The 26,848-nt window shown below is 32.2% G+C and overlaps 1 protein-coding gene across 2 annotated transcripts; it reads right to left on the reverse strand.

Moving 5' to 3' along the window:
• Positions 1–11,330: 11,330 nt before the first annotated feature.
• KCS11 (3-ketoacyl-CoA synthase 11) lies at positions 11,331–14,282 on the reverse strand. 2 transcript variants are annotated; one of them, XM_039023120.2, is made up of 2 exons: positions 13,668–14,282; positions 11,331–13,136 (listed from the first exon to the last, which is right to left on the reverse strand). In XM_039023120.2, exon 2 carries the CDS (start codon positions 13,129–13,131, stop codon positions 11,590–11,592), a length of 1,542 nt encoding a protein of 513 aa, XP_038879048.1. In that variant the 5' UTR covers positions 13,132–13,136; positions 13,668–14,282; the 3' UTR covers positions 11,331–11,589. The 2 variants fall into 2 exon arrangements, with proteins under 2 accessions (XP_038879048.1, XP_038879049.1); XM_039023121.2 differs by having other exon boundaries at positions 11,331–13,206; positions 13,668–14,098.
• Positions 14,283–26,848: the final 12,566 nt, after the last annotated feature.

The following is a 26,848-nucleotide window of genomic DNA, read 5'->3' on the forward strand; positions in this document are numbered from 1 at the left end:
TTTACTTTTATCGCATACCAAACGCCTCCTAAGAGGTTTCTCAAAAAGAATTTTGAGATAATGATCTTGGTGATGCTTCTTTTGTACTAGGAATTAAAATACTGTTAGACTTTTACGGTAATTAATGATTAAGTTGGGTTTTTGAATGGGTTACAAAATTGAATCCAAATTTTTGTTTTCTGTATATGAATACTTTGTAGAGAATTTGTTATGTTCTGAGAAAGGAAAAGAATTCGAAGGTTTTTTTTTTTAATCCTAGAAAAGTTAGAAAAATATGTGTATAGCTGAAAATTAAAACCAACAATAGTAAAAAAAAAAAGAAAAGAAAAGAAAAAAAAGTAAAATCAATTTCATTTATAAAAACAGTACCAGATACCCCAACGCAACTCAACTCTACCCTCAAACATAGATAATAATTACCAACTCAATTCGCACACCAAACATAGACCATGTAACTCTCTAGATAATAATTACCAACTTAACTCAACTTTATGCTTTTATCACATACTAAACGCTCCCTTTAAAAACAAAATGGAAGATTCCCCTACTTTATATTAAAGATTTTATTTTGTGTTTATAAATTCAAAAAAAAAAAAAAAAAAAAGTAAGAAAACTGAGATAATTAAAGATTCCATTTTGTGATTAATAAGTTATTGAAGTTTAAAAACCAAGTCAAAGTCTTATTTGGTAATTATTTCGTTTTTTATTTTCAAAATCAAGTTTATTTTCTCTCAACTTCTTACCATAATTTGTATTTTTTTAACATGTTTTTAAAATTATTTTTTAGTTTTCAAATTTTGACTTGATTTTTAAAAATTTTGATTGACAAAACAAAAAAAATTAGAGGTTGAAATGATCCTTTATAAGCTTAATTTTCAAAATTCTAAAACCAAAAATCACATCAATGATGTCCTTGTTAATAAAAACAGTTCTAAAAAATGGAGAAGAAACAAAAATAGGTTTAAAAAATCAAATGGTTATCGGCAGATACATCCATTTAAAAATTGAAATAATGATACTGGGCCTTAAAGATTTATGGTTGATGGACCTTCTAGTGGAGATGTTCAGGATGAGTAGATATTTTGCGGTTCTTATAAATATGCTCGATTACAAGTTTAATGCTCTACTAAAATAAATTTTATGTTTATGTCAAATAGATTTTGAATTTTTAAAAACTTCCAATAGGATTCTAAATATTTGACTTCGTGACCATAAATTTCTGAACTTTAAATAGTGAATAATAAGTCTAAATTTTTCTTGAACTTCCAATTGTATATGATCACTCATCGATCTATTTAAATATTTTTTAAAATTTATGAACCTAAAACACAAAATTTTAAAAGTTGGGGGTTCTTTGTGTTGAACGAGAAATTTTGGACCAATCATAAATTTTCACGCCATTCATTAGATTAATGACGAAATTTCAAATCATCAAATTTGAGACCAATTAGGAGTGGACATGTGATTGAAGACGTCCAATGACGCCAGTGGTCATTGTGACCGTTGAATCAGATGAGATTAATTTGATCCAATTTGATATTATTATTTGGGTTAAAATTCACTTAAGCCCAGAAATAGGTTGAATTTGACCCGAATGTCAAATTAGACCAAAATCCAATTAATTAGGCCTAAAGGCCAGACCCATGGACCAACCAAATCCAATTTGGGCCCAAGCCCATGTAAAGCCCATAAGAAACCTCTATAAATAGAGGCTCTACCTCTTCATTTAGGGAGGTTGGGAGGCATTGAAGGCAAAATCTCTATCTGAAGTCTGAAGCTCCAAGGATCTGAAGAACATAACTCCTCCAAAGCTTCAAAGATCAAAAGACACTAAAGTTCCAAAGATCAGAAGACATATTAAAGCTCTGAATATCAGAAGTCATATCAAAGTTCTGAAGACCGAAGTCCTTTGAAAATACAAGCATTCTGACCACGCTTGAAGGCTAAAGTCCTTTAGACATACAAGCATTCTTCCAAGACTTCAACTCCAAGATCATCACGCGTTTTGCTTCCTCAAATCAAGCATATACATTCGATTGAGAGAGAATTAGAGGATCAAGTACTAGAGATTGAACCACATCGCATCAAATCAACATCAACATCAACACCAACTTAAGTTCAACTCCACGAAACAAGTATCTCCTGAAGCCTCGTGCGAACACTAATCCTTCAAGAAGATTAACAAGCTCGAAGGCCGATCATCCAAAAAGATCAATAAGTCCAAAGGCCGATCATCCAAGAAGATTAACAAGCCCAAATGTTGATCGTCCAAGAAGATCAACAAGCCCAAAGGCCGATCATCCAAGAAGATTAACAAGCTTAAAGGTCGATCATCCCAGAAGATCATTAAGCCCAAAAGTCAATCATCCAAGAAGATCTACAAGCCAAAATACTAATCATTCAAGAAGATCAGCAAGCCCAAGGACGATCATCCAAGAAGATCATCAAGCCCAAAGGCCGATCATACAAGAAGATCAACAAGCCCAAATTTCGATCACTTAAGAAGCCAACAAGCCTAAAGCTGATCATTTAAGAAGATCAACTAACTTAAAGACTATAGTTTATTTTGAAAGTATTAAAATACTATGTATTAAAGATTGTATTCACTTTCCACAAAATTAATACAAATACAGAGTTCAAGTTCCACGAAATAAATTTCTATTGAAATCTCATGCGAACAAATTGGCACACCCAGTGGGACGTCTCTACCTTTCATCTCTCTATTGTCATTCGAGTCAACAAATCTACAAATGGCACCAAAGAAAGCTACATCCAAAGCTACCGTTGCAAGCATCACTTACATAAACTCTGTCATCACGGTGGAAATCTGGGACCAGCTGATGGAATCTCCTAAAGACGGGATCATCATTAGAGAAAATCCCTTATTCGACAACTATGCTTTTGCTACTGATCTATTAGAGAAAGAATCACATTTTGATGTAGTGTCTGTCATGATGACTGACGTAATGACTGAGTCGACCATGGTAGAGATGGAGATAAAGATAAATCTCTTGATGGAAACGGTAGAAGAGCGAGATCATGAAATTGTTACTTTAAGAGATGAAACACAAGCTCGAGAAACTGTTGAGTCGAGTCAATCTCCAGCTACGAAAGCCAATGGCAAAGGAAAGACTATCTTGCAGGAAGACCAGCCGCAACAATCTACCTCTGTCGCCACCCTATCAATTCAACATCTGCAGAATATGATTACAAACTCCATAAGGGCTCAGTACGGAAGACCATCACAGTGCTTCTTTATGTACTCCAAGTCATACACCAAGAAAATCGACAACCTGAGAATGCCAGTTGGGTATCAACCTCCAAAGGTCCAGCAGTTCGATGGAAAGGACAATCCAAAACAACATGTTGCACACTTCATTGAAACCTGCAAAAATGCAGGAACCAGAGGAGACCAGCTAGTCAAGTAGTTCGTCCGTACCTTAAAAGGAAATGCTTTCGATTGGTATACTGATTTAGAGCCAAAAGTGATTGATAGTTGGGAACAACTAGAAAGGGAGTTCCTGAACCGCTTGCAATACAAGGCACACTGTTAGCATGATCGAGCTGACGAGCACCAAACAGTGAAAGGGAGAGACAGTCATCGATTACATCAACCGATGGAGAGTATTGAGTCTGGATTGCAAAGATACACTCAATGAATTATCTGCAGTGGAGATATGCATTCAGGGCATGCACTGGGAGCTTCTCTACATCCTACAAGGGATAAAACCTCGTACATTTGAGTAGTTGGCAATACGCGCTCATGATATGGAGTTGAGCATCTCCAACAAGGGAACTAAAGATTTCCTAGTCCTTGAAGGGAGAAAATACAAGAATGAAGCCAAGGGCACTGAAAAGATCATGGATAGTGCCACAAAAGAATCTATGGTCATTCATGTGACCCCGCTGAAATTTTCCTCCAGAGGAAAACAAACAAAATTTGAAAGAAGACATAATGAAGGCGAGAAGCATCGTCCAACTCTTAAAGAAAGACAGGAGAAGGTTTATCCATTCCTTGACTCTGATATGATAGATATGTTGGAGCAACTGCTAGAGAGCAACTTATTCAGCTGTCGAAATGCAAGTGTTTGGAACAAAAAGGAAAAGTAGATGATTCTAACTACTGCAAGTATCATCAGGTCATTAGTCACCCAGTTGAAAGGTGCTTCGTGTTGAAGGAACGAATTCTGAAGTTGGCTCGTGAAAAGAAGATTGAGCTAGATTTGGATGAAGTAGCTCAGATAAATCACGCTACAGTAGCGACGACTTTAAGTGTTCCAACGTTGTCTGTGTCCCATACTCAAAGACAAAGCCTGATCCAGTTTGGAGCCTTCGAGCCTATAGTTGTTCGATTTCAGCAAAAGATTCAAACAACAAATTCCAAAAAGAAAGATGAGCTCGTTGAAGATGACAACGAAAGGTGGATAGTTGTGACTCGTTGAAAAAGAAGATAGCCAAACTCCACCCAAAAAAATTTGCATTCCTATTGAAGCTATAGAAGAAGGAACAAGACTCATAAAAAGAAAGACAAAAAGATGACATGGAAGCCTAAGTATGCTAAGAAAGAAGGCAAGGACTTCCCTCAATTCCGACAACCAACAAATTTGGAAAAATTTCTCCCAATAAACTTTCTCAATAATCATCCAGAGAAAGTATTAGAAGTTATTGCATGTCACACTGTCGGCATAGTGGAAGTCGACAACAATCATATAACTACCGAAGAAGTCAACGACTCAAAAGAAATAAAGCAAAGAACTTCTGTCTTCGATCGTATTAGCCTTCAAGTGCTTGATCTTTAGTCTTTCAAAGATTGAGTATGGCCATAGTAGGAGAAGAGGACCAATGTCCAACGACTACTTCTACTCGAACTTCAGCCTTCAAAAGGCTAAGTATATCCACATCAAAGAAAGATCGACCTTCAAGATATGCTTTTGATCGTCTCAAGACAACAAACGATCAACATAAAGGAAGAATGAAAATCTTGAAGGCAACGCCATTCCATAAAGAAAACAACGACGAAAAGATTCACAGTTATGTCCTTTTACGCATGAAGAGGAAATTTTCCGTTGACATAAGTACAGAAGGTTCCTTGATAGTGAAGCCAAAACTCGTCATATTGATGAATCCTACAAATAAAGAGGATGATCAAAACCATGATGAAACAAGAGCTTTTGAAGTTTAAATGAAAAAGCTCCTCATCGCAAAAGTCTAAACTACATGATGCTTCTGGCCCGCATGAGCTTAAAATGTGAATGGCCCCTAAAAAAAAAATTTTTTTGTACGAACTACGTTACGACTTGATCTTTGCCATTATAAAGGGTACGTAGACAACTTAGGAAAATTTAAGTTTAGTCGCGCATAAAAAAAACATTCTTTTTTAACTACATTATGATTTGATCCCTATCATTATGAAGGGTACGTAGGGAACTTGAAAGATTCAAGTTCAGTCTAGTTAAAAAAAACTTGAACTACGTCATAACTTGGTCCTTTTCTTTAAGGGTACGAAGGTAACTTAAAGAAATTTAAGTTTAGTCCATCAAAAAGGGTACCACAACCACCTAAGTATGATACTACAAGATTGATGTTGATCATCTCCATTAAAGAAGGACACTTCAAATTGAAGATGTTCATCCCTACTGGGGGCAACACAATGGATTGAAGATGTTCATCCCTCGTAAGGAGCTAGCACAGTAAATAAAAGGCACACACTTGGAATGCGCTTTTCTTCCTCTTCAAAATCAAACTTGGATGCTTCTCTATCTTCAAGTTCAGAGGCTTCATCGATGCTCCATCTTCAAGTTCAGAGGTTTCGTCGATGCTTCATCTTCATGCTCAAGTCTGGAGGCTTTGCAATGCCATCTTCAGGCTCAAAGTCGTGAAGTCGAGCTCAATGTGAAGATTCATCGATGCTTCGTCAAACTCAAGTGCGGAGTATTTGTCGATGCTTCAAGCTCAAATGCAAAGGATTCATCGATTCTTCAAGCTCAAGTGCAGAGGTTTCGCCGATGCTTCGTCAAACTCAAATGCGGAGGATTTGCCGATACTTTGTCAAACTCAAATTACAACGTTGAAGCAGGGCACTTTGGCCTTTTTGATATCTCCACTCAGTTTAGTGCATTCGACTCCCAATTTTTTGTCCTTTTGGCTTGATTTTTCATCTTTAACAACACACTTACTTCATGGCATCAATTTCCTACAAAATAAGACAAATAGAACACAAGAATCATCCAAATCAGCAGGATTAAGGACATAAAATTAACTCTTTTTGAAAGGTAACAACAATCGGCAAAAACTATTGGATAGACAACTAGCTTCTTGGAAGGCCAATGTTGAAGGTTGCTTCAAACACATAAGCGCACGTGTCATGCTTTAGTAAAGTAAAATGGTCGGAAACCAAGTATTGTCCACTAGAAATCAAGTATTTTTATTCTTTTAGTTATAAAAAAATCTAACCAATTTTATCTGAAAAACGAAACTTGATGATTTTTTTAAAAAAATAATAAAAAAATAAAGTAAATAGTTAACTTGGAGAAACACTTCAACTAAGAACGTCCTAAGGCATCGCTTCTTCATTCAATAGATTTGTGGAATCAACAAATTATTCACTAGACCAATTAATTCATTAACATGGGCCTAGAAGTCTAATGTCCAGAGCTCAACCATTTCTAACACATACTTATCAATCTCTTGTAATTAATTCATCATGCATAACATAAAACTCTTCATATTTGACCTCTATTATTTTTCTATTACTCTCGTGCATTAACAACAGTTTAATATGTGATTTTGAGCCTAATACCTTCTCTCTCGACCAAGATAATAAACGTCAAATCAATTAAATGGTGATAAAGACATTTAACAGAACACTCACAAACATATTAAAATGCCATGGATGTTAATTGAATGAATTGCAAATAAAAGTAATCATCCAGAACAATTGAAATCTATCTACACCCTAGGATCAATTAAATTCATCCACACACTCTGATAGAACCCATACTCAATATTTGTATAGAGACTCAAAGGTAAATAAACAAGGGCGAAGGGAAAGTTATCTGTTGATCTATTCCATTGCCAACTTTGCATCGAACGTCAAACCCATAATTGAGCTCCCAATTACTCTCCAATCAATCTCGACATCAAAACCACCAAAAATCCCTATTTTTCAGATCTTAGTAATGTTGGAATACCTTAAATTTGTTTGTTAGCGCTTCGAACAACCAAGTACGGATGAAGAGAAAGATCTTAGTTATTTATGATTATGATCCTAAGGTTTAGAGTAGTGCGCTATATAAATTCTCTAATCCTAGAGGCGCCGCTTTTTATGTAATTTTCTAAAAACATTCTCTCTAATAATATTGTTTTCCTTCTACCTGTGGACGTAGATAACACACTGTTAGTATATCTGTGTGTCGATCTTCTCTATCTCTACGTTCCTTTTTGTGTTCTTTAATTGTCGATTTTATAACAAGTAACATTGTGATGCTACCCACATGGGACTTAATGCATTGCTGTATCGAGCAACACACTGCACAATTTGTCTTCAGATTGTTGCGACATTATACTTTTTTATGCTCTCAGGTTTAAAGAGTTGCAAAGATTCCAGGATGCCATTTTCATCATCTTTTCATTTCTCTTCGTCCTTAGGTCCATTATGACCTCCTTCTGGCTCTTTTCTTCCAATTCTCAGTCAAATTCTTCAAATTATGTCCAAATGCTAGAGTCCTACAAAGCCAGTAAAGAAAAGCATCAAAGAACAAAATTATTGAACAAAACTAACTAAAGCATAAGCTCAAGAAATTAATTTTTAAGTGCTTTTCATTGCCCGAGCAAGCCCTAAAATCCATGGTCGAGCTCCAAGTCCAACGAAAACAGAGGGGTGACAGGGAGAGACACACACCTCAAAGGAAAAAGTTAGAACCTGGGGTTTCAAGCCAACCAGCTGAGCTAATAAATATATATCCATTGAAAAATAATCTAGGCCATGCAGCCTTGAGCATTGTGACATCACAGGAGTTACACGTAGCAACATGAAATTATTGGTGGATGAACATCATTTGACGACTCGAAAGTGGAAGAGTATGTATCTTCCAAAGAGAGATTTGACCTTACTTTTGTGTGTTTAGCTGAACTATACACTCTTTCTACTAACTTAAGTATCGTAAGTTTGACACCACATCAGTGTGAGTAATTTTAACTTATGTCAGCTCGGAAGCGAGACTAGACTAGAAGAACTGGGCCGATGGACAAGCTTATGAGAGGACCGCGATGACGAGAAACATGTGCAAGTTTCTCATGACATTTTTTTTAAAATATAAAAAATTAAAATTATAGAGACATCATATACTCTTAAAATTTAGGAAGCTATTAGACACATGAATATTGAAACTTGAGGGTCTACTTGAAATTTTTGAAGTTCTATGACTTATTAATCTCAAAATCGAGAGTCGAATTCGTTTTAAACTGGTAATTTAACCTTTTAAATAAACATGATATAGTTTCTAATTAGAATGGAATTACAAAAACTAGTCTTCGATCATTTCTAATGGAAACCCATTTTGGATCAGCAAAATATTGACTATGGTCTATATCAATTCATACTGAGAATTGGTGGTTTCTGATGAGATAATACTTCAATTTTCACAGGGTGCTAGTATGTAATTAAAGCTTCATAAGGTAGGAACCATATTATTTTACTGTTAAAGGTATAATTAATAACGTACTAGCCAACCATTTCTACGCTCACGTATTAAATTAAAAAAATTAAAACATAATATGGACTACCATTAAAAAAAATTAATATTAGTATAAATATAATCAAATAATGTAAAATATGAATATTCATTTAATATTTAACGGCACTTGCAAGAATAACAAAAAAAAAAAAAAAATCTTAAATTTAAAAATTTATCAATAGTTTTTCAAAATTTACAAATAAAAAAAAACATAAAAGAAAATTTCCATTTTTATTATTTCACATTTAACCTTATTGGTGTGCCACCATGTATATCAATAGTCTATCTGATATACTTTATATTTGATATATCAGTCATCTGATATACGTTGTATTTAATATATCAATTGACTAATATACCAAAGATAAAATATATAAGTTATACAATAGATATACCAAATTTATCATTCATAAACTATATTTATCAATAAAAAAGTACTTATTCATTTACTATTATTTATTTGATTTAGTTTTGATCCTTATTCATCTGTTATAGAATATTATTTTTCTAGTACATTATAATCAGCTTATAATGGTTCAATCTGTTATGTTAGTAACCATTTTAAATGAATGTTGATAAACTATTGGTACACCAATGTTACACTTGAAAATTGAAATTTGAACATGTACTAATATATGATCGATATACTTGAACAAATGTATCCTTAAGAAGTAATGATATACTAATGATATATCAATGTTTTATACTTGAAAAATGAGTTAATGTTGACATAATATTACCAATGTTATACTTAAAATTTTATTTAGAAGAAACATCGATACACTACTGATACACTAAAGATATACTTGAAATTAATTTTCTTTTCATGAGCATCGATATAAGATTGATAAACTTATATTTTAGATGAATTTTGAATAAGTAATTAACTATAACTACTAATACACTAATAATATATATATACACTTGAAATTGAAGTTTGAATGAGTATTGATATACTATTGATGCACCAATACAATACTTAAAATGGATTTAAATCATGAGCAATATATACTATCGATATACAAAAAAGTGTACATGAAATAAATTTTCAATGACTACTAATATACTATTGATACATCTATATTACAATTTAAATGAAATTTGAATGAGTGTTGATAAATTAGTGATACACCTCATACTTCGTATTTGCATTTTCAGCTCATGATTTACTTGCAATTCATTTTGAATTAGTACTGATATACAATTCAAATGATAATGTTAAACTTTAAGTATCATTCTAAATGATATATTTCATATTTGGTGTATCAACAATATCATTGATATGTTTTTCTCCTTTCTAAATTAGCTATATCAATCAATTAATATACAAAATATAAAATATAACTTATATACTATTAAAATTGTATAAAAATTAAAAAAAATAGATTAACTAATATAATTTATATTTGATATATCACCTGACAAAATTAATGCATTTAACATTCACCACCAACATCAAAATTGAACTAATAAAATGAAAATAACTCTATATCAACATGAAAAAAGATAAAAATAATATTTATCATAATCGAATAAACAACGTTAACGATAACACAATTAAAGTCATAATATATTATTTGTATAAATGGTATTCTTTAAATAAAATATATCAGATATACCTCACACATAAATGAGAGTAAAATCATAAATATTAATAATGACAATCAATAATCCTTATCATTATTGTTTATTTATTTATTGTTGGCTATATTTGGAGTTTTGGAAAAGCATTATTATATTTATTGGTACTTACTGTTGAGGAGACCGTGCCTATTTTTTTCCAGTTAATTCTGAGGCAATTAATTTGATATGACCACATTAAAACAAGTAAATAATTGCCCTTTTCTATACAAAAAAAAAAAAAAAAATGTTTGACCATATATATCATGATTACGATAGGAGGATCCTTCCTGTTTGGTGCTGGTTTCCTTATTTTATTAATTTTTTGGCTGCATGTATCACATTCACATGTCTACAAGGATGATTTTAAATTAAATGTGGGCCCATCACAAAATTAAATCCTTTTCCAAAAAAAAAAAAAAAAAAAACCAATTGAAAAAAAATTGGACCCACATGTTTAAAAGCTAATATTAATTATTTTTTTGTGCTAGTGAGGTTTGCCTCATTCACCAATATCATGAACTTAATCATGATTTGGCTTGAATCTCTTAAACCTAAAACCAGAAATAAATTCTTCATACAAAAGGTATATATAAGAAATTGATGGAGAATAATTCTTATTCCAGATTCCCAACTTTAAGCAATAATAACAAAAATGAAAGATAGATGAAGAAGTCATAGCAAGTGGTGTTTAAAACTTGCTGGTTCAGGTTTCTTGTGGGAAAGTACTTGTGATGGTGATCTGCAATGGCTGGCAATGGCATTTGTCATCCTAATCCAACTTTTGCCTGCTAAGAAGCAAAATAGGACAGACTGCTGTGTAGGGTCCTTGATCGGAACCAAATTCAACGCTCAATTCTTGAATCTCATAAGCTGTCTTAAAACAGATACTTGAATAATCATTATCATTGGAGTTTGGTGCTTCAGTCCATAGAATCAACATAGCAAGCTTAGAGTTTACGCAGTAGAAATGAATGATCCATCCAAATTGTCTGCTAAATTGAACAATTTCAAATTCCAATCCCCATAATACAAATCAAGACATGAAGCTTTCACAAAGCATCTACAAAGATACAATGTTCTGCCATCAACAAAACAATCTACCTCGGCCTAGAAGAAAAGAAAATGTCAATCCTTTAATATCAGCACAGGAAAATCAATGGAAAATCTCGGCACCCCAAATTAGAGAGGAGACTAAAATGAATGAAAAACTAAAAGAGTTAATAATAAGTTCTCAAATGGTCGAAATTTTAGGAACATCAACTGGAAACTGGTTGATCTCATTCATCCATGGGTTCTTTTCTTTAGCTGGATTTATGGTCCTTAGAGCTTTCCAAACTGCACTATTGCACTTGAATCCTGAGCCAAATGCTATTTGCCATGTTCTATCTCCTTTCTTCATTCTACCTTTCCCTTCTGTATATGCCAATTCATACCAAAGAGAACTGCTCGACGTATTGCCAAATCGGTAGAGTGTCATCCTTGATGGCTCCATATGCCAATCAGACAGCTGCAAGTTCTTCTCCAATTCGTCTAAAACTGCTCTCCCCCCAGCATGGATGCAGAAATGTTCAAATGCTAGTTTGAAGTCAGGGATGTAAGGCTTGATCTTCATTTTGAAGAGTTTCTTACCGACCAATGTACCGAAGAAGAGAAGCTGTTCCGACATTGGCAACACAAGAGGGCCCAATGTCGTGATGTTAGTCTTCAATGCATCACCTGCAACTGCCATTAAGTCTTTCGATAAAGTAACACCAATCTTCCCAGTTGAGTCCTCTTCCTGAGTAACACAGCTAAAGCACTTATCATCTGCTCCCTTGTGGGTACGAACAGTATGTATTAATTGATATTTGGACCTCCTTCTCTCGGATCTTCTGTTTGAAAGCAATATTGCTGCTCCACCCATCCGAAACAAGCAATTAGAGACAAGCTTCGATCGATCATTCCCAAAGTACCAGTTCAATGTTATGTTCTCCATGCTAATAACCAAGGCATAGGAATTAGGGTGGACCTGAAGCAGCTGTTTGGCAAGATCAATAGAAATTAGGCCTGCACTGCAACCCATCCCACCGAGATTGTAACTAATAATGTTTCCTCTCAGCTTGTAGTGGTTGATGACCATAGCAGAAAGTGACGGTGTCGGATTGAACAAGCTACAGTTCACAATCAAGATACCGATATCCTTCGGTTTTACACTTGTCTTGGCCAGAAGCTCATCAATGGCACCAAACATCACCATTTCAGCTTCTTTTCTAGCTTCTGCCATGGAGGGGTTTGGAGGAATATTGAGAACAGCCTCAGGAAGATAGGTTGAATCCCCAAGGCCAGATCTCTCAAGGATTTTCCTTTGGAATTGAAGATTCTCCTCTGTAAATGTCCCCGTCATCTGAGATTGATCCATAAAAATCTTCTTCGTGCATTTACGAGATTCATCAGGCTTGTAGCATGAAAAGTTAACAAGGTAAACGGGGCGAGGACGGGTAAGAAAGTACAAGGTAGACAAGAAAACAAGGAGGGTTGAACAAAGGATCACAGAAACTAAGTTGTATTGAAGATGACCCCAAACTTCATAAAGATCTTGAAGGGAAAACGTCGAAAGCTGAGCCGCAATCACAACCACCAAAGGAGAAAGGAAGAGGTACATTCCATGGGTGATGAGATAGTGATAGCCAAGTTTCACATATTTCAATTTGACAGACTTCTTAAAATCAGGGAGGCTCCGTGAGGATGGTGATTTTGTGCTTAGCAAGGGTGTGGATGGCTTTGGCTCCGTCATTTCCCCTGATAAATTCTCAACAACTCAATCAACTATGAACAAAATGTGCAGCAACCAGCACCAGAACAAAGTAAACTGCAGAAATATACAAGGATCTAAACCATGAACAACAAATCCCAAAGCTGATGCAAGGGAAAACAAATCTCATCCAAAAATGGTCTTTGTTAACAAACTATGCATACAGTACAAAAGAAGTATCCCCTTTCAGAAGGGCACATAAAGTTTCTGAAGAAAAGGTAAAAGGGAAGAAAGGGGCATCTGAAAACAAACTCCCAAATTCAAAGAAACAACACAACTCAAAAAAAAAAAAAAAAAGATGAATACATTGCGGTGAAGAACACACATTATTACAAAAAAACAATAAAACAAAGAAAATCCACAATATGAAAACAACCCCGGAGAGATGTTCACAGCAAATCCACGAAAAAATCAGATCAAGGGTCAGAAATTAGACATGAAACCAAAAACAAAGAAAAGGGGATCCAGAAATTCAAGTTCAAAAGAGAAAAACGGAGAAACCCAAAAAGAAAACAGACCTGAAAACCAAATCCCTTGGCAGGCCACAGGAATCTCTGTTGAGAGGGGCCAAAGAGGAAGAGAGATTAGAGAGGAAATGGAGCGATATATACAAAGGCCTAAAAGTGGAGAAAGGGGAAAGGAAAAGGAGATTGGAATAATAATTAAGGATTAAAAAAAAGGGCTAACTGGCATTAGAGGTGGGGGCAGAACGTGACAAGAAAGGATTAAGAAGAAGAAGAAGAAGTTAATGGAGAGGGAATGGCATAACCATAGACGAAAGCGGCGAAGAATGGGGATTAGAAGAAAGTGAAGATGGTAGTGCTCTGTTTTTGAATCGTTTCAAATTGGGATTTGATCATTCTCTGTTCCTTCTTCTTCTTGTCTCTCTGTAAACAGATCCCCCTAATCTCTATTAATTTTCAATTTATGATTCGCTTTTGCACTACCACTCCACAATCTATATTTTATTTTTAAAAAAACAAACCGGTAATTAATAATAATAATAATAATAATAATAATAATAATAATAATAATAATAACGCTTCTAAAAACTATGAACCAAATGAGTGGTTCAGATTGGCAGAATCTTTCTCTCTCTCTCTCTCTCTCTCTCGAAAGAGCAAAAAGTATGCAAGTTTCTATTTTTATCTACAACGTTATAACATACTTTAAATTTTGGTTTCTGTTAATTTTGTGTTTAAATTTGTAAATAAATTGTTTTAAAGGTGGAAATGGGATTTATAGATTTAATTTATAAAAATTAAAAATAAAAAATGGTTATTAAAATGGGCTAAGTTTTTAAAATAATTCATTTGTATTTATGTTGTCTAAATAAGTAGAATTTTCAACGTGGGTCATTTCACTTGAAGTTCATAGGGGAGAGAGGCTTTCTTTCTCAACCAAAAACAGTAGGACAGATTTGAATTTTCTTTTCCAGATGAGTTGAAATTTACAAAATAAAATTGCCTCATTTTTTAATAATAATATTTTAGAGTATAATCATCCATTTATATTTTAATTTTGAAAATCAACGTATAATATAATTCATAAAATAAACAATTAATTTGTTAATTAATTAATTATACAGCTTGAAGAAGGGTCATTATGAAACCTTTTGCATGAAGAAAGGAGGGGCAGGAGGAGACCATCATGTAAGAGTTGGTTTCAGAGTTCCGGGAGGAATAGAAGAACACCACGTTTCAACTGTTGAAGTAGTTAATATTACTTTTGTCATTTTTAAAATCACTTTTAAACATATTTTAGAGTTATTTTTAAATAAAGAAAAATGAATCGATTTACTTACAAATATAGCAAAATGTCACTGTATAGATGGTAACACAATGATAGATCTCTATTGCAGTCTATCTCCATCTAATAGACAGTGACATTTTGTTATATTTAAAAATATTTTTAACAATTTTATCATTTAAAATAATTATTCATGTTTTTAATCATTTAAAGCTACTTTTAATGATATAAAGATGACATATAAAAGTGTTAAAGTTAATATTAAACTAATTTTTAGTAACTAAAATTATATTTTGAAACATGAAAATGGTGATTTTAACATGTTGTAATACCAAAATATTTTTTAAAAAAATATGGTATAATTATATCTATCTTTTTGTAGTAAATCCAATCGTAGGATTGAAAAAATTCAAAATTGTTTTTTCTAAAGAAAAACTTGTTAGATAATAATTGTGATCGGATAATTGAGTGAATGAGATGCATTGTTATGGCGTTAGAAATAAAAAAAAGGGATTAAGATTAGAAGAAAACAGGTCAGGTTGCAAGTGGGGAGTAATTAAATGGCACATGGGCCAATTCTTTTTCCTCTTGTCTTGCCAGCTATTTTGAATCTTGGTTTGTCTGTTCCCTTTCTCATCCTCCCTCCAACCAATATTTGTTCTTTATTTTTACAAGTCAAATTTGTCCAGCTTTTAAAGTTTAATTAATGTTCAAACTTATCACGTGATTTTCTTTTCCTAGATTTGTTATGCATCATAATACATTACCCATAAATATTACTGTAGTACTTCCATTAATATTTTTTAGAAACTAGAATGGATTAACCCCACTTTTTGGACAACTTTTAACTATTATCTTTTATTAAAATTTAGGTCAATATTATGTATAACAAACTGGAAATTTGGACTCCTTCCATAATGTTTCTGTTTATTGTTTTCTATTTTCTATTTTTTTATTTTTGTTTCTGTATTTTAAGAACTAGAAAAAAGAATATATTTGATAATTATTCTTTTTTCCCCCCTAAAATAAAGAAACAAAAACAAAACTTTATTTGATAACTATTTCTTGTTTCTTATTTTTTTATTTTTGCAGTAATATATATATATATATATATAAAAGATATGTCATATATTAAAGGGGTGTTTTCAAATATACAAAATGAGCTAACTTATTTATAAATATATCAAAATGTATAGAACATATCTTCTTGCTATATTTAAAAATATTTTCAGCAATTTTGTCATTTAAATAATTATCCTACATTAAATATCAAAAAAGAAATTATAAAAAAATTTATATCATCTAATACAAATAAATCAAAATGTACAACTAAATACAAAAACAAAGTTGTATCCATCCTTCAAATGTTGTCCAAATTTAATCGACAATGGCATCTCTCACTTGAGTCAGTCTTAAATAATTTCGACTCACATCTAACTCAACTATATTATTCTGCAAAATCTAAAAAACAAAAAATTTAAAAGATAAATTATTTTAAATGACAAAACTGTTAAAAATATTTACACATAATAGCAAAATATCACCGTCAATCTGTGATAGACCGCAGTAGACAGTGATAGACTACTATATGTGTCTATCTGTGTTATGATAAACACGGATAATAGTCTATCATTGTCTATCGCGGTCTATCACAGATAGACTGTGATATTTTGTTATCATTTGTAAATATTTTGGTTCGTTTTTTCATATTTGAAAATAGCCCAATTTCAAAATTATTGAAATTTACCTTTTGAAAATTTGAAAATTGAAAATTAAAATAATTTCTAAATCTATATTAGAAAATTTACAATTCAATATTAAACTAATATATAAATAAATGAAGGTTAAGAAATATTTGGATGGGACATTGAAATAGGTGCCTTTTTAAATATAAAAATTTATTTAAAAATATTTAGACTTTATAGCAAAGAGTTTGTGTAAATATTTTTGAGATTTTCTATTTATAAGAATTTTCCACGAACATATAAAATAAAAGTCAGATTATTCAAAAAAATAAAAAAAAAAATTGGAAAGGACCCAAAAATTGCTGCCAATGGAATTCGAACCCATGATTTGCAAAATAAAACAAAACTTATTTAGCATCCGATATCAGTAGAGCCAAGACTTGTTGTATATAATTTTTAGAACAAAATAACATAAACAAAAACAGAAATGGTTGAAAGTACTTTTTGTAGTTTTTCAAATTTGGCCTCTCTTTTAAAACATTTTTTAACATTTAAGAACATGAAATGGAAACGATTATCAAACAAGTCCGTTTATTAAAAAATGAAAAATAGGAAACAGAAAACGAAAACCGTATTAATAAGACAAATCTGGTATAAAATAATCAACGTTGCAAATATGACATTATCTTGAGCATAATCCAAATAAAAACTTTCGAAAACTTTAAAATGCTCATTTACATATCTCGACTTTGCATGCCTATTAGTATTAGACTTTGTCATCCTAGGAATTGTAGCACGTGATTTTACAAAATTAGTGTCGAGGCAATCTTGTGTGAAACATGTAATACAACCAAATTGGAAAATTATTTAATTATACAACCAAGACCTCCTTTAAGTTTAATGCCTATTTTACAAGTACATTGTTCCAAGTCCCCCAAACAAATAGTATGTAACCACTCTCACAAAGCTTGTAGCTAGTGAGAACGAATGGAATGGAAACTCAATTCAATGGTCACCGGAGGGTTTGGTTGGTTTGTTATAAGGAAATTAAATCGCAAGAATGTAATTTGCATAAAAGTAAAGAGTTGAATTGAGAAATTGAAATCGATCTGATTAAAAACCTAGCCTAAGAAATTCGAATTCCACCAACTCATTTCGGTTAATCAAGGAACTCTAAAGATGCAATGCTTGCTTATTTTTATCCCTAGTCTGTTTATCCGAAAGACCAAAGTAAATGCCTTAATTCATTAATTGGTTACTTAATTAATCTAAATGTCCAATCAATTAGGTTCGAAAGCATTCATATCGATTAAATACTTGCCTTAAGTTTAAGGAAGCAAGTTAAGGCGAGCCTAAGTTACTAATCGTTTCATTCTTGAAGTAAGTTAGTCATGCAATGTTTTCAAAGGATTGTTCTAAACAACCTAGAATTCACACCCAAGTATGTTTTAACCACTGCCCTTTCAAGATTAGAACACATAGATAATTTTCTCTCTCTAGTATAACAAAGAATAAATGAGATTTAGCCAGATAACTCATAAACTCAATACATAAAAGATGAACTACATTCTATCCTTAGTCATGTTAGGATTGATGTCCTAAACTCATGGTTCTCGTAGTTTGTAAACTTGTATAAACGAATAGTTATTAATAAAATGAGATTTATTTTATTTGTGCATTAACTCAATCCAATAAACTAAGATTTGAGGTTATTTTATGTAACTTAAACATGTATGTGGTTGACATACAGGTGGATCATGTTTAAGTAATAACCTACATGATTTGTAGTATATGGATAAGGTAAAATGTCTTATCATGGTGACACTATGGATGCAACCCTACTTTGTAATTATTACAATAGTTGTAAAGTGTTACAAATGATGTGATCCTAATCGTTCATGTGGAGACATATAGGTAAGATATCCTATATAAAGAGTTTGTATAAGATCGGACTACGAAATGATTAGTCTCTCTTTATAATGTCGTTTAATTGAAGAGATTAACATTTCAATTGGATGATAATAGATGACTTGACCATAATCTTGAGTGAGTTATAAACTGTTGTCCATAAGGACAATCCTTTGATCTTTATGGGTGAGAATGGTCAAATTCGCTAACTCAATAAACCTACCATTTTGAAAATTTGTTCGAATAAGGAGCTAGGAATATAGCTGCACAAGATGGAATTCACTCATTCCCGGTTTTAGGGTAAGTAGATGAATTTCTTCCTGAGGGTTGATTCCAAGTCTTGAACAAGTTTTAGGGTAATCATATCTGTATTTTCTCTCAAGAAACAAATTCTTAGAGACAACTTACAGAATGCGAGGCGACCTTTAAGGTAGGGGCCGAGGAGGTTGTTTCAGCTAAAACAGTGGGAGATATGAAGTTATATATAGGAGATAGGTACATTTTACTTGAAAATGTTCATTACATTCTTTCTATGAAAAGGAATTTAATATCCGTCTCATGTTTGCTAGAACGAAATTATAAAGTTTCTTTTGAAAATGAAGTGTTCATTACTTCGAAAGATATTAATATTTGTTCTGCAAAATTAGAAAATAACTTGTACATATTAAAAAATTTAAATACAAATATATCTATAGTGAGGAGAGTGCAACTATCGAGCTATAGTGATATAACTTGATAATTAACGAATACTGATTAATTTTGTCTAAAGAGTTTAGCCAATTAATCTTAATCGTTGGAGCTCATGATCTGTAGGTCCATAAGTTTTCTCTACTAGCTTGTAAAACATGAACACCTTGAATTAATAAATTGAGTGAATTTGGAATGATATCAATTTGAATTGTTCAAATTGGATTTCAATTTGAAAATATTCGAATTGAAATTAGGGTTTAAATTTGAATAATATCAAATTCAAATTGGGGTTTGAATTTGAGTAAGATAAAATTCAAATTGGGGTTTGTATAATTATATTTGATATAATTAATTAAACGTTTAATTTGTTGAAATTAAACAAAATTGTAGAATTTATTATATTTAAATATTGATTTAAATAATAAATTATATGAATAGGATTCATGTATTAAAATTGGGTGTGTGATTAATTTAATATTTGATATTAAATTATTCAATTAATGAAATATGTTTAATTAATTAAAAATCAAATTAACTTCTATTTTAAATTCAATTTAAGAAATTGGATTTTGTAATTTAGATTTGATTAATTGAGAATTAATTAAATCAAATTTTAATTAATTATAGAATTAATTCAAACAAATTAAAAATTTGAAATTGGGGATTTAGTGGGTTTTCCCACTTTTCTCAAGCATGAGGTGTTTTTCATGCATATTCACACAAATCCCACAATGAACATGAGGTAGCTGCTGTCATTTTAAGCTCTCCGAGGTGCTTGCATGCAGAGGAGGGTTAAAAGTGAAGGAACTCTTATTCAAAAGTACCTACGAGCGGAAGCAGTTCTTTCCAATTTATTGCGACAGAATATCCACATATATATTCAAACATACAGATATGCACTTACAACGCTAAATTACTGGCATGATTAAAGGAACAATAAATAAGAGACCGAGAGATCATACCGGTTGAAGACTTTTTCTTCACAGAAAATCTTACTTTCGCTGGAACGGTAAGCTATTGTTTAGCAAATCCCAATCATCTACCTCGAACAGTCTCCACACAAACAGAAGGAAACGAGAACGACACCACCATTCAGAGCCCTCAGTATTCTCGGAGTAAGAATCTAAAGGGTGGGCTTTGTTCGGATTTGGTAGAGGGGAGGAGGAAAGGAGATCGTATACAACGATCAAGCAAGTGGAAGAAAGGCTCGTCTATCATATAGACAAAATGCTTGATCGTTTAGGTGAAGTATACAATCGTATAGGAAAAGGTAAGCGATCGTCTAAACGATCATGTAGGAAAAGCTAAGTGATCGTCTATACGATCGTTTAGTAAATATTCGACGCTAAACGATCGCTTAGTAAAAGGTAAGCGATCGTTTAGTAAATAGCACGCGCCGGTGTAAGCGTTAAGCGATCGCTCAACACTATCATATAGGTAAGCGATTGTTCAGCACTATCGTATAGGCTCTGATTTTTACTAAGCAATGACACACTTCAACACTATGTTCGCGCATCCAATGCTTAACACACCGTGAGCTATTTAAGCGTCTCAAAGTGATTCTTCATCTTACTCATCCATTATGAAAACAGAACAGATGCCGACCAATTATCCCATAACCGTCCAATTAATAGATAATAAATATAATCACATTATATTCATAACCTATGGATTAATATCATATATTAACCATAGTATTATATTTATATCTAATTTCCTCCAAATTAATGTATCTCATACATAAAATTAACTATATTATATATAATTAACTAGTTTAATCATATCATATATAATCAAACTCCCTCTTGTCAATTTGAACATTTCAAACTGATCCAAAAACTGATTCTCAACTTTTATCCAAGTTATCAAGGAGACCTTATGGACCGTTCTGTTGTGGTATTCCAGGAGCTGTGAGTTGGGATTGAATTCCATGATCAACCAAATAGTTATGGAATTGTAAATCCATATACTCACCACCTTCATCTGATCGAAGTGTTTTAATTCTTTTACCTAATAAGTTTTCTGTTCGGTCTTGAATTCCTTGAACTTTTCAAGGGTTTCAGACTTATGACTTATGAAGTAAACATAGCCATATCTAGAATAGTCATCAATAAAACTGACAAAATATTCATATCCACCTCGTGCTCTACATTCATTGGACCACAAAGGTTTGGATGTATAAGTTCGAAGGGTTTTTTTGGCACAAAGACCTTTTCCAGAAAAAGATCTTTTAGTCATTTTCTCCTCAAAATATGACTCACAAAGAGGTAAAGAGAACTGTCTTCTAATTGATTTAGATGACCTTTTTTTTAACTAATCTCTCAATCATATTGAGATTTATGTGACCAAGTCTAAGATGCCAAAGATAGGCATTAGGAGAAATGTTTCGTTTTTTATTTTTAGTTTCTGTCGTTTTAAACATCTGTATATTTAAAATGATTTTTGCTTAAGTTGGTTTTAACACATACAAGTTATTTTTCAAGTTTAGTAGAACAAATATGAACACCTCTTGAAAAAATGAACACTTCATTAACTTCAAAAGATACTTTATACATATTTTCAAGTGGACATGAAATGGAGATTAAGTTTCTTTTCATCTTTGGTACATAATATACATTTCTTAACAAGACAAAAGGATCTCCAAAAAACAATTTGACATCTCCCACTGCTTCTGCTGAAATGACTTCCCCCATTCCCACCTTGAAAGTCATTTCATACTCTGAGAGTTGTTTCCAAGAACTAGTTTCCTGTAGAAAAGTGAAAACATGGTTAACAGCTCTTGAATCTAATATCCAGGTTGAGTGAGAATTCTTTTACCTAATAAGTTTTTTGTTTCGGTCTTGAATTCCCTGACTTTTCAAGGGTTTCAGACTTATGACTTACTAAGTAAACATAGCCATATCTAGAATAGTCATAAAAAAAACTGACAAAATATTCATATCCACCTCGTGCTTTTACATTCATCGGACCACAAAGGTTTGAATGTATAAGTTCGAGGGGTTTTTTTGGCACGAAGACCTTTTCCAAAAAAAGATCTTTTAGTCATTTTCTCCTCAAGACATGACTCATAAAGAGATAAAGGACTGTCTTCTAACTGATCTAGATGAACTTTTTTAACTAATCTCTCAATCCTATTGAGATTTATGTGGCCAAGTCTGAGATACTAAAAATAGACGTTAGGAGAAATTTTTCATTTTTTATTTTTAGTTTTTGTCGTTTTAAACATTTGTATATTTAAAATGGCTTTTGCTTAAGTTAGTTTTAACACATACAAGTTATTTTTCAAGTTTAGTAGAACAAATATGAACACCTCTTGAAAAAACAAACACTTCATTAACTTCAAAAGATACTTTATACATATTTTTAAGTAGACATGAAATGGAGATTACGTTTCTTTTCATCTTTGGTACATAATATACATTTCTTAACAAGACAAAAGGATCTCCAAAAACAACTTGACAACTTGACAACTTGACATAATATACATGAAATGGAGTTTTCCTTTTCCGCTTTCTTCTCAGCCAAATACTTCGGGCAATTCCGTTTCTAGTACTTGCCTTCTCCACAATGGAAATATTTTTCTTTGGGAGCCTTGTTTTTCTTTGTAGTGGGTTGTTTATTCTCTTTTCCCTTTTTCTTCACATGTACATTTTTGTCTTTAGATGAAGAAGGGACATACTTCTTTTTGTCAGCGGGTTTCGTTCTTGACGAAGAACCCTACAAAAATTTCTTTTGTCATGAAACAATATTCTTCACTCTCTTTCAATTTCATCATTGACTGATAAGTCTGTAGTTCGTTTAATAAAGTAATCAAATTGTAACTTATCTTATTCATTATGACATTAGTACGAAAAGTTAGGTAGCTCTTCGGAAGAGACTCTAATATCATACTAACTTGACTAGTTTCGTATGGTAGCCCCGTGAGCTTCAGTGACATTAAAATGCACCATCAAGTCTAGAACATGTTCCCTGATATTGGTTCCATCTTTCATTCGCGAGTTATAAACACACTTTATAGCCTCGTGTTGAACAAAAGATGATGGTTACCCGAACATATCCGATAATGATGCCATAATTTCACAGGCTGTGGGCATGAGTTCATATTTCTTGTTGGGCACATCAGATATGTTCACTAAGATATAGGCCCTAGCTTTTTCATTTTCCCTTACCCGTCGATCATATGCATCCCGAATGCTTTGATTTGCCGTCGAATTGGGAATAGGACATTCCTCCGTTAACACAAACCTCAGATCATCAACTACTAATATCATGTTTAAATTTGACCTCTAGTTGGAACAACTCTCTCCGTTAAATTCCTCAGAAGCTAGAAGTTGTATTATTGAGTTTGACATGTTGAAAAAATAAACAAATTCTATTAAAAAAAGTGCATCTAAATCCAATTTTAGCAAAAACTAATAAAGTACCCATAAATCTTTATTTATTTACAATGATACTATAGTGAGTTAGAATAAGTGCTACCTGAGGTAGTCATATATTCCTTCACTAAAGCAAGACATTCTTGACTAAATACTGTCTTTAGAATAACTCATATTCTGACAGTCATTTAGCTACTATTTTCGGTCAAGAACTTACTAACACTTAGTAATTCTGTAAGTGTGACCCACTATTTTCAGATCTTATAGAATGGTATAAACATGCCCCCGAATTGGAAGACAATGTGCAAGATGGATCTATAAGACCCTATTCATTTATGAAGTTTGGGTTGTTTTGTATCCTATGTTACAACCCTCTGAAAGGATCGTCGCTATTAACGACTAGCTAGTGTCGCCTAAAAACGACAATAGGTGCAACATAGGAATCTCATGGTTTAAACTAATAGAGAAGACCATAGGATACGTTGACACATTTCCTTCACCCACTTACTATGAATTACTTCCCTCATTCACCTTGTTATTGAACCATGCAAACACTTTTCGAATGGAGTAGTCAAGGTAAAATCGACATGAAGCTGAGCATGGATCTCACGTTGTGAACTCTTGAAGACGTGAGAGTTAAAAATGATATATCATATATATTGTTAATCTCCCACTAACATATTCTAAATGTTTAGGTATTTGTTAATTTAGGTTTGTTACGGCTAATTTTAAACAACCTAAGTCTATGTGTTTATCAACCAATTATAACAATTATATTTGGGTTTAACCTACGATGTCTAGGTTAAAACTAATTTTAAACCTTAGACCGCTCACGCATGTTCATAAAACTGGTTATCAATTCTCGTTATTTTAGTCATAATCCCCAAGTAGAAAGTGTTACGTAAACCGTCAATTTAAGTATCCCTAGCCTTAGACAGAATTGTGAACTGATTGATTTTGTAACCATGTTTTATAAGATAACAACCTATTTTAACTATTAAAACAAGTTGCTAACCTAAGTGAGCATCCTTTTTATCTTTGTTATGGATTTTAATGTCTAATTCAATTTTATAACAACTTACAAAAAAAAAAAAAAAAAAAAGACATGCTAAACATCCATAACATACATCAAAGGCATTCAACTTTTAACATACCTTTTATATTAAAACAATAGAAACCCTATACATGCATACTATATATTATAACAATTTTATAACATACTTTAATGCATGTAACATGCTTCCTATGGTGGGATTTTTAATTCTACATGGCATACTTTATGTATATGCAAAATTTATTTAATTATAACATACATCAAATGCATAAATAATTAAACAAAAAACTTATATGGTTTTGGTTTTGGCATTTCCAAGAAAATAAAAGCCTAGCTATTACATAAATCAGCAAAACCGGCTTAAAAAAACTTCTGGACCACTTGAGCTGCCTTGAACCAGACAAACCCATCGAGTATCAGCAAGCAACCAACATCGAGTATGCAGTGTGCATTGAGTATGACATCAAGCATCATTGAACATCAAATACTTCACAAAATACCATCGAGTAGATGCCATCGACTATCGAATAGGGCATCATGCATCAAGTATCGATTATTTCATGAAATATCATAGAGTAAATGCATCGATTACCATCGAGTATGGCATCGAGTATTTCATGAAAGATCGTCGAGTAAACGCATCGAGTACCATCGAGTCTGGCATCGTGCATAAAGTATTTAATGAAATATCATTGAGTATGCCATCGAGGATTCCATCGAGCATCGAGTATCTGACATAAATTTGAATTTTCAGTTCCTGCTGCTTCGACCTTCTTCGCTTCTTTTTTCAATTACATCTTAATTGCAAATCTAATGACTCCAAACGGATTACAGACTCTTAATCACATATTAAGGCCCATTAAACAAGAGCCAATTACAAGAGTTACTACATGATTGAAAAGATTCAAATGCCAAAACACTGAAAAACCATATTAGTCCACCATTTTCATACAGTTTATGAAGAACACCCACCAAACTTAAATTAACGACAATTGAGTGCTTAAATCATGCTCTGATACCAATTGTTAGAGTATATTAACATGCACCAGAGAAAATCATAATCAATAAACACTCTAATTATACTTAAAGTTTAAAACATGTTTCAAAGTAATTATTATAGAAGAGGGTTTGTTGAACACAATACCTTTGATGAATCCTCTTCAATACCAGCTAAGTTCCACGTGAAAGTGCTTCAATCTACAAGTAGACCACCACGAAGATCTTCTATACTATTCTCTTATAAGGTTTGTGTGGTGGAAACACTAAATTGAGCTGGATATAATGAATACATGAAGAGGGTTTAGAGGGTTTGGAGGTTTCTGCACAGTTCTTCAGAAGTTCTTGAAAGCATGAATCAATTATTCAGCCTAGCACTTCAATTTATAGAGCTTTCATCATGCAGATTCAAAGCTTGCATGAAGGCTAGCTCCTACTTCATGGAAAAAATAGAATTGGATGAATAAGGTGCCTTGCACCATAGTGGAGATTTCCAAATCTCCACTTTTGAATTTTCAAACATGATTTAGTTTTCAAAAAATGTTTTCTAAAACTAATTTCCAAATAAAACAATTTTATTTCAATTAATTAATATTTAAATAAAACTAAATAATTAAACCTTTTAATTAATTTTGTTAATTTAATATCTAATATTAAATTAATAAAAGACCAATTCCATTATAATGAAATTAAATTTATACAATTATTATTTAAATCATATTTTAAACATTAATTGATTCTCCAATTTCGTTTAATTTCGATAAAATTAAGCATTTTAATTGTATCGAATACAATGAATAGAAACCCTAATTGAATTTGAACATTTCAAATTCTAAACCTAATTTCAAATCTCATTAAGATTACTCAATTTACTAATCCAAATTACGAGCTAGTAGAGGGATCTTATAGACCTAAGATCCCTCTACTAGCTCGTAAAACATGAACACTTTAAATTAGTAAATTGAGTAAATTTGGAATGATATCAATTTGAAGTGTTCAAATTGAATTTCAATTTGAAATGTTTAAATTGAATTTAGGGTTTGAATTTGAATAGTTCAAATTCAAATTAGTGTTTGTATAATTATATTTGATATAATTAATTAACGTTTAATTTATCGAAATTTGGAGAGTTTATAATATTTAAATATCGATTTAAATATTAATTACATGAATAGGATTCATGTTTAAAATTAGGTATGTGATTAATTTAAATTTGATATTAAATTACTATTTAATGAATT

This window comes from Benincasa hispida, chromosome 2 (genome assembly GCF_027475165.1).
Source record: "Benincasa hispida cultivar pf3 chromosome 2, pf3_genome.v1.1, whole genome shotgun sequence".
NCBI lineage: Eukaryota > Viridiplantae > Streptophyta > Magnoliopsida > Cucurbitales > Cucurbitaceae > Benincasa > Benincasa hispida.